Source organism: Schistocerca nitens, chromosome 9, assembly GCF_023898315.1.
Source record: "Schistocerca nitens isolate TAMUIC-IGC-003100 chromosome 9, iqSchNite1.1, whole genome shotgun sequence".
NCBI lineage: Eukaryota > Metazoa > Arthropoda > Insecta > Orthoptera > Acrididae > Schistocerca > Schistocerca nitens.
In genome coordinates, this window is record NC_064622.1 from 34,871,694 (window position 1) to 34,884,405 (window position 12,712).

Sequence of the window (12,712 nt, forward strand, 5' to 3'; positions counted from 1 at the left end):
CATCCTTTCAAAAAGAAAATGTAGCTTTCAGAACAAAAGCATTTAAGCACTGCTCATTAACTTCAAGTGAAGCTTTTCCTTTATAATCGGTTTCGTTAAGTAACCGGGTTTCCTCGAAACGCAGGCGGTTGGTCTCTTCTCCTAGATGCCAGCACGTTTAGGGCCATAATATAATGCATATTTTTATTGTTACTTAAGTCAGATGATTTTGGCGAAAATATATAGCGTTGGTCCATAAGTTGTAGATGCATATAAGTGAGACTAGTGATCAATAATATATTAATCTTCTCTTTTTACAACAGCGCGCCAACGCAGAGGGAAATTTCCGAATCCACGTCGTTAGCAATCACGCGGTGTTGAGATGAAGAACTTGCCGAGTTATGTTCTGAGCGCATTTTCATACGGGGTGGAAGTTCGTTAAACGTTATTCGACAGAGAGCGGAAAAGGTGAAATCTGCGGCCCTATATCGCTGACGACTCTCTGTTGTAGCACCGAGCGAGGTGGCGCAGTGGTTAGCACACTGGACTCGCATTCGGGAGGACGACGGTTCAATCCCGTCTCCAGCCATCCTGATTTAGGTTTTCCGTGATTTCCCTAAATCGTGTCAGGCAAATGCCGGGATGGTTCCTTTGAAAGGGCACGGCCGATTTCCTTCCCCATCCTTCCCTAACCCGAGCTTGCGCTCCGTCTCTAATGACCTCGTTGTCGACGGGACGTTAAACAACACTAACCTAACCTAACCCATCTCTGTTGTAGAATTATGGAACATGTTTTATGTTCCATGCTACGGTCGCAGGTTCGAATCCTGCCTCGGGCATGGATGTGTGTGATGTCCTTAGGTTAGTTAGGTTTAAGTAGTTCTACGTTCTAGGGGACTGATGACCTAAGATGTTAAGTCCCATAGTGCTCAGAGCCATTTGAACCATTTTATATTCCAAAATTATGATGTCTTTCGATAACGAAAATCTGCTCTATAAGAATCGACATCGATTTCGCAACGATCTTGCAAAACTCAGCTCGCCCTGTTCCTCTACGGGATCCATACTGCCGTAGCCGAAGGATCTCAGGTAGCTGCCGTGTTCCTTGACTTCAGGAAGGCATTTTATGCAAATGTAGAAGGCATGTGAACCGTCCCACATTGCCGTTTGAACAAACAATACTAACTTACCGATTATCGGACCACGCCTGCTACTGGATTCAAGACTTTCCTACAGATAGAACTCAATACGGCCCTCTTAACGGAATAAAATCGACAGATATAAAGTTAATTTGGGAATACCCCAAGCACATGTGATACGATCGTTACTCTTCACAATGTATGTAAATGATGCAGTAGAAAGCGTCGAATGCTGCTTAAGGCTGTTATAAAATGATAAGTAGCAACGCCAGAGGACTGTATCGATTTGCAGAACGAGCTACAGATGATTGGTGAATGGTGGAGGCTCTGGCAGTTTGTAGGGCGGCTGCGCCGTCTGCTACGACAGCCTGAAAACTATTTCTGTGATCAGCCATAAAGTGACGGAGAACGTACTGACCATAGTTTCCAGTCTGCAAGTCCACATTCTTCTTTTGTTCCGTGAAAGAAGTGTTTCTACTCTCTGTTTGCTCAGCGGGATCAGGAACTGTGATTACAACTGAAAGTTTTAAGCTCTAACTGACTTATTTGATAAACTTTCACACGCACAACATAGTACACTACTGGCCATCAAAATTGCTACACCAAGAAGAAATGCAGATGATAAACGGGTATTCATTGGGCAAATATATTATACTACAACTGACATGTGATTACATTTTCACGCAATTTGGGTGCATAGATCCTGAGAAATCAGTAGCCGGAACAACCACGTCTGGCCGTAATAACGGCCTTGACACGCCTGGGCATTGAGTCAAACAGCGCTTGGATGGCGTGTACAGGTACAGTTGCCCATGCAGCTTCAACACGATACCACAGTTCATCAAGAGTAACGACTGGCGTATTGCGACGAGCCAGTTCATCGGCCACCATTGACCAGACGTTTCCAATTGGTGAGAGATCTGGAGAATGAGTTGGCCAGGGCAGCAGTCGAACATTTTCTGTATCCAGAAGGGCCCGTTACAGGACCTGCAACATGTGGTCGTGCATTATCCTGCTGAAATGTAGGGTTTCGCAGGGATCGAAGTTAGGGTAGAGCAACGGATCGTAACACATCTGAAATGTAACCTCCACTGTTCAAAGTGCCGTCAATGCGAACAAGAGGTGACCGACACGTGTAACCAATGGCACCCCTTACCATCACGCCGGGTGATACGCCAGTATGGCGATGACGAATACACGCTGCCAATGTGCGTTCACCGTGATGACGCCATACACGGATGTGACCATCATGATGCTGTAAACAGAACCTGGATTCATCAGATAAAAAGGACGTTTTGCCATTCGTGCACCCAGGTTCGTCGTTGAGTACACCGTCGCAGGCGCTCCTGTCTGTGATGCAGCGTCAAGGGTAACTGCAGCCATGGTCTATGAGCTGATAGTCAATGCTGTTGCAAACGTCGTCCAACAGTTCGTGCAGATGGTTGCTGTCTTGCAGACTTCCTAATCTGTTGACTCAGGTATCGGGACGTGGCTGCACGATCCGTTACAGCCATGCGGATAAGATGCCTGTCATCTCGACTGCTAGTGATATGAGGCCGTTTGGATCCAGCACAGCGTTCCGTATTACCCTCCTAAACCCACCGATTCCGTATTCTGCTAACAGTCATTGGATCGCGACCAACGCGAGCAGCAATGTCGCGATACGATAAACCGCAATCGCAATAGGCTACAATCCGACCTTTATCAAAGTCGGAAACGTGATGGCACGCATTACTCCTCCTTAAACGATGCATCACAACAACGTTTCACCAGGCAACGCCGGTCAATTGCTATTTGTGTATGAGAAATCGGTTAGAAACATTCCTCATGTGAGCACGTTGTAGGTGTCGCCACCGGCGGCAACCTTGTGTGAATGCTCTGAAAAGCTAATCATTTGCATATCACAGCATCTTGTTCCTGTCAGTTAAATTTCGTGTCTGTAGCACGCCATCTTCGTGGTGTAGCAATTTTAATGGCCAGTAGTGTAATATTCCTGATAATAATTATCATAATAATATTGAAGTCTCTGACATTAACAGCACTATGAGCAGTTCAGAGGCGACCTCTACGGTGAGGTTCCAATAAATAAAGTGGAAAATAATGTCAGCACTCGCCACGCGTTTTGGTAACATCCCGGGCGGCACACCAACAGTTACTTCCGTGAAATCTAAGCGATACAGGACGGTGTACAGTCCTCGCGACATAACTTTCTATTATTACTGAAAATGCGCGTTTAGTAGCAGCCTGTCTGTGACGTCACCCGAGGCAGCGCGTAAGCCGTTGTTTCACTGATACGGACCGTAAGGTAGCTGGGTGCGAAGTGAAGTCGTTGCCTCTCCGGCCGTATTTATATACGGGCGCAATGGACAGCCAAGGGATCACTTGCTGCCATCCCCTCTATGCCCCAGTAGTAGCCCCTAAATGACCGCTTTCTCAGACACATATTTTATAACACTGTTCTGTATGAATTCAGAAGCTTCGTAATTTTTGTATGTATAGAGTTAAGTAGGCTTTAATGAAAGAAAAAGTCTTAGGTCGACAGCAATCAAACTTTGCCGTCTAGTATTTCTACTGACAGTAGAACATGACCTCTGAACTATAATTTTAAGAGACCTTGTATTGCTTGTTATTTACATTAAGATATTGAAAGTTGTTGTAGATATATTCTGTAATGGGTTTCACTAGGTGCTGTAATGAAAACTTTCTATCATTGACATAAATGATACTTAATATACTAGAAATAAGGACGTTTTTGTTCTAAATTTAGTTTTCAGTAAACTACTCGAAAACCATTAGAGGTAGCTCAACGGGGTCACACATATGTAAGGTTTTTGTACAACTGAAGCCTCATAGAAAGTTTTGGATTTCTAGCTTTATTATTTAGAGTCACTTATTTTTCGTGAAAACGTGGATTCTGACTAAAATTTTGTTCCGATCAAGTTGAAACTTCTAAAAGTAGATTTTGACATACATTTGCACATTATGACCTATGTTTGGCTTTATAGGTTTATTATTTACTTTTACTTTTACTTTTACTTTTAGAAGTTTCAACTTGATCGGAACAAAATTTTAGTCAGAATCCACGTTTTCACGAAAAATAAGTGGCTCTAAATAATAAAGCTAGAAATCCAAAACTTTCTATGAGGCTTCAGTTGTACAAAAACCTTACATATGTGTGACCCCGTTGAGCTACCTCTAATGGTTTTCGAGTAGTTTACTGAAAACTAAATTTAGAACAAAAACGTCCTTATTTCTAGTATATTAAGTATCATTTATGTCAATGATAGAAAGTTTTCATTACAGCACCTAGTGAAACCCATTACAGAATAGATCTACAACAACTTTCAATATCTTAATGTAAATAACAAGCAATACAAGGTCTCTTAAAATTATAGTTCAGAGGTCATGTTCTACTGTCAGTAGAAATACTAGACGGCGAAGTTTGATTGCTGTCGACCTAAGACTTTTTTTTTCATTAAAGCCTACTTAACTCTATACATACAAAAATTACGAAGCTTCAGAATTCATACAGAACAGTGTTATAAAATATGTGTCTGAGAAAGCGGTCATTTAGGGGCTACTACTGCTAGTTATGTCTTTCTTAAAACGATGTATTTAGGGAAAGATATTCATCTGATCAATCTGAGACTTGACAAATTAAACGTTAATAAACTGAAGCATATATTGACAAAGTTTGGAAAAGCAAATCCAATTTTTAATTTCATCCTTACATTACGGCGTAATATCTTTATGCTACGCACAGACGCGTTATGGAGACGTGGCGCTATCGGCAGTGAACTGGGGTAAGTCCCGGCACCCATGAAACGTATTCCGCATATGTACGAAAAGAAATCCGCTACTGTACAACTACACTATCGATGAAAAATTGCTGGAAACAATATCTACCGTAAAATATCTACGAGTAAATATCCAGGGTAACCTTAAGTGGAATGATCAAACAAAACTAATAGTAGGAATAGCGATGCCAGACTAATATTTATAGGAAGAATCTGAAGAAAATGTAAATGCCCAGGAAGGCGTGAGTTACAAGGCGCTTGTTCGATCGATTCTTGAGTGTTGTTCACCAATCTGGGATGCCTACCAGGTAGGACTGAGAGGAGAGACAGAGAAGATCTAACGAAGGGCAGCGCGTTTCGTCACGGTATCGTTTTGTCGGTGCAAGAGCGTTACAGGGATCCGCAACGAACTCCAGCGCCAGTTAAATAACTTTACGCTAGCACAGGTAAGGTTCAGTTAATGAAAGGACTAGGCCACAATTCTCAAACATGATTGACTTCATTACAATATAACTCTCTGAGCACGTTTCATTCCTTGGTACTTATTAAAAAAAGACACAGAGCATAAAATTTTAAGACAAAGTTTCTCATAAAAACACTACTCTAATTAAATATAGAAATCTCAAAAACAAATTCAAGCTGACAAGCAAATGACTTTAGAGGTAATTTCTGCAATAATTCAACACAGGATCATTAAACAACATTAAAAAAACTCGTGGTTTTAAAATTAAGCCACCACTCACGCAACTACAAATGCATCAAGAGATAGTGGTTATAATTAGAAGCGTATACTTAAAGCAGGATTACACAGCTTCCCTGTCATCACACGTGAACTGCCGCTCTTGGTACGAGCCCTTTTACTCTCCAACAATCAACAGGCTCAGCTCGCCCGTCTCCTCGGACAGGTCGTTGCACACACGGGAGAGAACACAAAGTAACAAGACAAGCTCCTAAAACACACAGAGAGATGGTGTTAATTTAACAAGCCTCAAAAACATGTCCATACGTGGTTCAGGGAATACAGGCCAGACAATAATGACAATTTAAATAATGGCCTGGAACACTTCAAGCAACCAATTGGTCCAGTAAATAAAGTAAAAAATTGAAACACACTTGATAAACCATCAAAACATGGACATTTCACTGCTAAGGAAATCGTCCAGGACTGGAAGTTGGCAATAGCAATAGCACAGATAGAAGTAGCTGACGAGAATTTCGAATGAGGCAACAAGAGGCAGCAATAGGTTAAATCACGTTGTTACCAGCAGAAACAAGGCTGTCCACTCAGAGTCCCGTCAACCAATGAACGTCAGAATCACCAACGACAATACCAACAGTCTCAGTTCCACGCGGTGCGAGCTTATACTGCCGCCCAGCGTGTTTCCAAACACAGTGCTTCAGTCCGGAACCGCGCTGCTGCTACGGTAGCAGGTTCGAGTCCTGCCTCGGGCATGGATGTGTGTGATGTCCTTACGTTAGTTAGGTTTAAGTAGTTCTAAGTCTAGGGGACTGATGGCCTCAGATGTTAAGTGCCATAGTGCTCAGACCCATTTGAACCAAACATAGTGCATGGGCAACTAACGCCTCCTAGCGGCTCCGTAATTCAAACTCTCTCTTCAAGTGCCTCGCCTCAGGCGCGAGCTTTACAGGGTGTTACAAAAAAGGTACGGCCAAACTTTCAGGAAACATTCCTCACACACTAATAAAGAAAAGATGTTATGTGGACATGTGTCCGGAAACACTTAATTTCCATGTTAGAGCTCATTGTAGTTTCGTCAGTATGTACTGTACTTCCTCGATTCACCGCCAGTTGGCCCAATTGAAGAAAGGTAATGTTGACTTCGGTGCTTGCGTTGACATGCGACACTTAATTTCCATGTTAGAGCTCATTGTAGTTTCGTCAGTATGTACTGTACTTCCTCGATTCACCGCCAGTTGGCCCAATTGAAGAAAGGTAATGTTGACTTCGGTGCTTGCGTTGACATGCGACTCATTGCTCTACAGTACTAGCATCAAGCACATCAGTACGTAGCATCAACAGGTTAGTGTTCATCACGAACGTGGTTTTGCAGTCAGTGCAATGTTTACAAATGCGGACTTGGCAGATGCCCATTTGATGTATGGATTAGCACGGGGCAATAGCCGTGGCGTGGTACTTTTGTATCGAGACAGATTTCCAGAACGAAGGTGTCCCGACAGGAAGACGTTCGAAGCAATTGATCGGCGACTTAGGGATCACGGAACATTCCAGCCTATGACTCGCGACTGGGGAAGACCTAGAACGACGAGGACACCTGCAATGGACGAGGCAATTCTTCGTGCAGTTGACGATAACCCTAATGTCAGCGTCAGAGAAGTTACTGCTGTACAAGGTAACGTTGACCACGTCACTGTATGGAGAGTGCTACGGGAGAACCAGTTGTTTCAGTACCGTGTACAGCGTGTGCAGACACTATCAGCAGCTGATTGGCCTCCACGGGTACACTTCTGCGAATGGTTCATCCAACAATGTGTAAAGCCTCATTTCAGTGCAAATGTTCTCTTTACGGATGAGGCTTCATTCCAACGTGATCAAATTGTAAATTTTCACAATCAACATGTGTGGGCTGATGAGAATCCGCACGCAATTGTGCAATCACGTCATCGACACAGATTTTCTGTGAATGTTTGGGCAGGCATTGTTGGTGATGTCTTGATTGGGCCCCATGTTCTTCCACCTACGCTCAATGGAGCACGTTATCATGATTTCATACGGGATACTCTACCTGTGCTGCTAGAACTTGTGCCTTTACAAGTACGACATAACATGAGGTTCATGCACGATGGAGCTCCTGCACATTTCAGTCGAAGTGTTCGTACGCTTCTCAACAAGAGATTCGGTGACCGATGGATTGGTAGAGGCAGACCAATTCCAGGGCATCCACGCTCTGCTGACCTCAACCCTCTTGACTTTCATTTATGGGGGCATTTGATAGCTCTTGTCTACGCAACCCCGGTACCAAATGTAGAGACTCTTCGTGCTCGTATTGTGGACAGCTGTGATACAATACGCCATTCTCCAGGGCTGCATCAGCGCATCAGGGATTTCATGCAACGGAGGGTGGATTTATGTATTCTCGCTAACGGAGGACATTTTGAACATTTCCTGTAACAAAGTGTTTGAAGTCACACTGGTACGTTCTGTTGCTGTGTTTCCATTCCATGATTAATGTGATTTGAAGAGAAGTAATAAAATGAGCTCTAACATGGAAAGTAAGCGTTTCCAGACACATGTCCACATAACATACACTCCTGGAAATGGAAAAAAGAAAGGTGGATTTACACTGTACTAGTGCCGACATTGTGCATGCTCTGTTGCCTGTGTCTATGTGCCTGTGGTTCTGTCAGTGTGATCATGTGATGTATCTGACCCCAGGAATGTGTCAATAAAGTTTCCCCTTCCTGGGACAATGAATTCACGGTGTTCTTATTTCAATTTCCAGGAGTGTATTTTTTTTCTTTGTGTGTGAGGAATGTTTCCTGAAAGTTTGGCCGTACCTTTTTGTAACACCCTGTATAGGTAAACTATATGTCAGACGAGATCGATAACCGCTAGGTCGATGTGCACACATCAGCCAGACGCTACAAGAGAGGTGTTGTGCATCACAGAAAGGTTTACTGTTGAAATTTCGGGAGAGTACTTTCAGAGAAGAGTCGGACAACATATTACTTCCAATAACATACATTTTGTGGCCACAACGAGAAAATTCGAGAAATTAGAGCTAATAGGCCTACAGAGGCTTACCGATAAACCATTTTTTCCACCCGCAATTTGTGAATGGAACAGCTAGGGAGAGATCAGTTAGTGGTACAAGAAGTTCCATGCACCGCACAAAGTTAGGTGGCTTGCAGAACATGATGGAGATGAAGTACTCGTAAATTTTGGGATGGGGAGGTACGAGCCATTTTATTACAGAACTATGGGTGTCCAGTCCCAGACGCCTACAGTCGTCAGGAGAGAGTTGGCCAGGATGCCTTGCGTGGGGGGAGGGGACTTAGTTACGTTGTAGACACCGAGAGAACATCACTGACAGTAACAGATTTACTAGGCATTAATACAGTATTATCTTCCACAGCACAACGTCTCAGCTGTTCAGGTGGAACTGAGCTTCGTCAGCAGCGGAAAGCCGGCGTTTGCTCGACCTTTAGTTCCGCTAGTGCAGCATAACGTAGGGTAGCGGCTGCTACGTCACGGGGCGGCCGTCGACCTGCGGAATTTGGCGGCCTCCAGCTCTGCGTATCGATCTCAAAAGTGCTCTCGTCTACGTTGAAGATTTGCACTCGGGAGTCAGGTCTCAGGTCCACCTGAAGTACTCGCTGGCACACAAGGCTCAGGTCTCAGCTCCCATTTGGGAGACAGCAGCAGGCAGCATCACTGTCTGCCACTGGAACAGGGGGAGCAGTTGCAGTGCTCCCACTCTGGAAGGCGGATTACGGACGGCGTCCAGGTCACGCAGGTGAAGCCACCAGCAGACCTGCAGGGTGGCGGCGGCCTCTGCGCCCCATCAGTTGCTGCTGGGAGCAACAGGGCCCTACCAACTGGACTCATAGTTCCATGGACGACTGAAGACAGCCAGGTACGCCGTGGTCCGACCTCAATAGCCTCCCGTCACAATGAATAGATGCAACTGCCACAAGGGCTGAGGCTAGCCACTGTGCAGTCAGCAATCAGCCCTCAGCAATAAGCAATGAGACATTTGTCAACGTATTTATGTTGGCACTTCCCGTGTGCTCTGTGGCAGTGGGGATGTCTGTGACATGTCTCCTGCTTTTTCCTCGCTGTCAGCTCTCCTAGTGAGTTCAATCTTTCTCAGATTTATCTTTCAGAGGCTCTTTTCTGCCGGCTCGAAACCTGGATGCTTTTTGTTGCGTTGGGCCTAGCTTTCCTTACGAAACTCTGCTTTGTCACTAGTTTGACGGTATCTCTTGACTTCATGATGTCATTATGACTTGGGCGATAGCTTCCCTGTTTGCCGAAACTGGTTCAGCATTTCCCTGAAGCTGGGAGTCTGCTGCTCACTGACACAGGCGGTTCAATTCCGGAAGCTGCCATGGTAGAACTTGGGTAGGTTTTTAGTGTCCCCCGCCCGGAGTAGGCGAGCGGTTCTAGGCGCTACAGTCTGGAACCACGTAACCGCTGCGGTCGCAGGTTCGAATCCTGCCTCGGGCATGGATGTGTGTGATGTGCTTAGGTTAGTTAGGTTTAAGTAGTTCTAAGTTCAAGGGGACTGATGACCGCAGAAGTTAAGCCCCACAGTGCTCAGAACCATTTGAACCATTTTTTTAGTGTCTGTCAGGAGTACTATCCTGGGGTTTAACAGAAAATAGATCTTTGTACACTATCTAATCAAAAGTACGAGTATATGGTCACCTATAGCAGACATTAACACAGGATGCGTCCACACTTCGTCCTTACGATGGTTTGTGTTTGGAGACAATCTCAATGAGATGTCTAAATGCCCATCTTCCTCAAGAGACGAAACCAGAGAAGGTAGTGATGTTGGGCACTGGGTTCTGGAGCGAAATTGACGTTCTAACTCACCCAAAAGGTGTTCCATTGGGATAAGACTCTGCCCAGGCCAGTCTATTTCAGGAACGCTGTTGTCCACAGACCATTCTCAAAGATGCTGCTTGATGACAGGGTGCGTTATAATGCTGATACTGTTCCGCAGCTTGACGGAGTACACAGAGCTGTAAAATGTGCTCATATCCTTCCGTATTGAGCGTCTTCTGAAGTGCAGCAAGAGGACCATAACCTACGCACGAAAAAGAACTCTATACTGTACCACCACTTCTTCTGTACATCGCTATTGGCACTACAAGTAGTGACAGGTAACGTCCTCCAGATATTCGTCAAACCCAAACACTTCCATCGGATTATCACACGGTGTAGTGAGAGGCACGCGAATTTTACAACCACCCTCTTCAGTGCTCGACGGTCCCTGAGCATCAGGACATGAGATCTACCTGGATTTGCTTTAGCAGTGATATTCGTTCGCGTTTCCACTTCACAGTCGCATCAACAGCAGTTGACCTGGCAGCTTTAGAATGGTTGACATACCCCTGATGGATACGTTAATCAGGGGGCATACAATGACTGGTCCACGTTCGGATTCACTGAGCTGTCCTGGCCGATCTACTCTGTTGTTGCTGCCTGTCTGCTGACAGCACAGCACTCCCTGTCTCTCTGTGTATGGGGGGGGGGGGGGGGCTGCCCCTCGTGACTTCTGCTGGCAAATTCCGCACTACATAGGTGTGTCCGAATGCTTTTGATCAGATAGTGAATATGAGCAGAATAGGCAGACGACTTTGCTGTGAATATGAGTGCGAAGAGACTGAGTGCCAGACATATTGTTCGGAACTATTCATTTCAGAGACGTCTTCCAATAGGAAAAAGCTGTAACAGGGAAGAAACAGTACACAGCACAGCAGAGAAAGTACCCAGGAGGTAGCTGGAGATCTGTCTTCAACGCCAAGAAGAGAATAGCACTGATTCATCGCAAAGAGTATCTAAGTGAAGATTGCGACTCAGACATGTGTTGAGCTGCATGTAGTGGGGTATAAGCGTTTGGGAGTGCCAGAAGTAACGTCAGTGGTCCCCGTTATATTGCTGCACAATGACCAAAGGAAACCAGAAGACTTGCTGCAGCGTGTGTCCTTAGTGGAATCATGGAGGCAAATACAAAGCTGGAGTGCATACGGTGTCGACAGAGATAAACAGTGGCACACATGTCAGTGGGGACTGCCGAAGTTACTGCATTTGAACTATTCACCCTTGTCATGGCCATCAGGATTCCAGGAACACTGTGCTGACAAAACGGCTCGGTTTCATGTGAAAAGAGTCAGAAGTGGGACAACTTTAGGAGATGTCATTAGCTTCCTGCAAAAGAAATTTCGTAAGCATAAAAGCTCTACAGTCGAGGAGATTGAAACTAAGGTGTGTAATAACAGTTTCAAAGTTAGTGTTGACTTTGAGCTAAGAGTTAAAGTAATGACTAGCGCTATATGGCCCTAAAATATTATGATAAAGCGCATTGTATCCCGAAGAATGACCAAATCCCTGTGAAATAGGCTCCTCTGTGACGAACAGACACCAAGAGCAAATAAGTGAAAACGAGTTACGTACTACTCAGAATGTGAATCCTAAAGCTATAATCAGTACCGTTGTACAATGTGTTGGATCTAAACTTGATGTGTTTTCAATCCTTGTTGAAGGAAATTCAGATGTGCTGAATCTGTAGATCACTGGTTATCAGCACAGGAACTCGAGTACTACAACTTCATTGAATACCTAAATTTGGCAAGTGCATGGTGCAGAATAACTACTTCCCTTAGTGGTGTATCTATATATTTCAACAGAAAATTCTGTATTAAAGAGATTGATTTAAAAAACTGCTCTGTGGACCTAGAGTTAGAGTTGGCTGCTTTAGAGTTATCAGATCTTAACACAGTTGTTGTCTCGATATACCATTGACCAAATGGCAACTTGGAGAATTTTCTCAACCAAATGCAATACTTTTTATGCTTCTTAATGCGCTTGGAAGAAAAAAATGTCATTGTAAGATGAATTTCAATATATACTTTACTGAAGAGATCACTAAGGGGATAGAATTTATGAACCTAGTAGCCAGTTATTGGCTATTTGTAGCAAACCATCTGCTAACCAGAGGTGGTGCCTGCCTTGACACTGTAATCACAAATATAAATATTTGAGACTATGAGAGGACTGTAGTAGACCCAATGATCTCTGTCCATAGT

The 12,712-nt window shown here is 44.4% G+C and overlaps 1 protein-coding gene across 1 annotated transcript in view; it reads right to left on the reverse strand.

Moving 5' to 3' along the window:
• LOC126203541 (trypsin 3A1-like) overlaps positions 1 to 12,712 on the reverse strand; it is an 80,415-nt gene that overhangs the window by 45,188 nt on the left and 22,515 nt on the right. Inside the window, exon 2 of the mRNA XM_049937865.1 lies at positions 5,777 to 5,865. Within this exon, the coding sequence (XP_049793822.1) occupies positions 5,777 to 5,865 (89 nt within the window). The remainder of the gene's footprint in view (positions 1 to 5,776; positions 5,866 to 12,712) is intronic.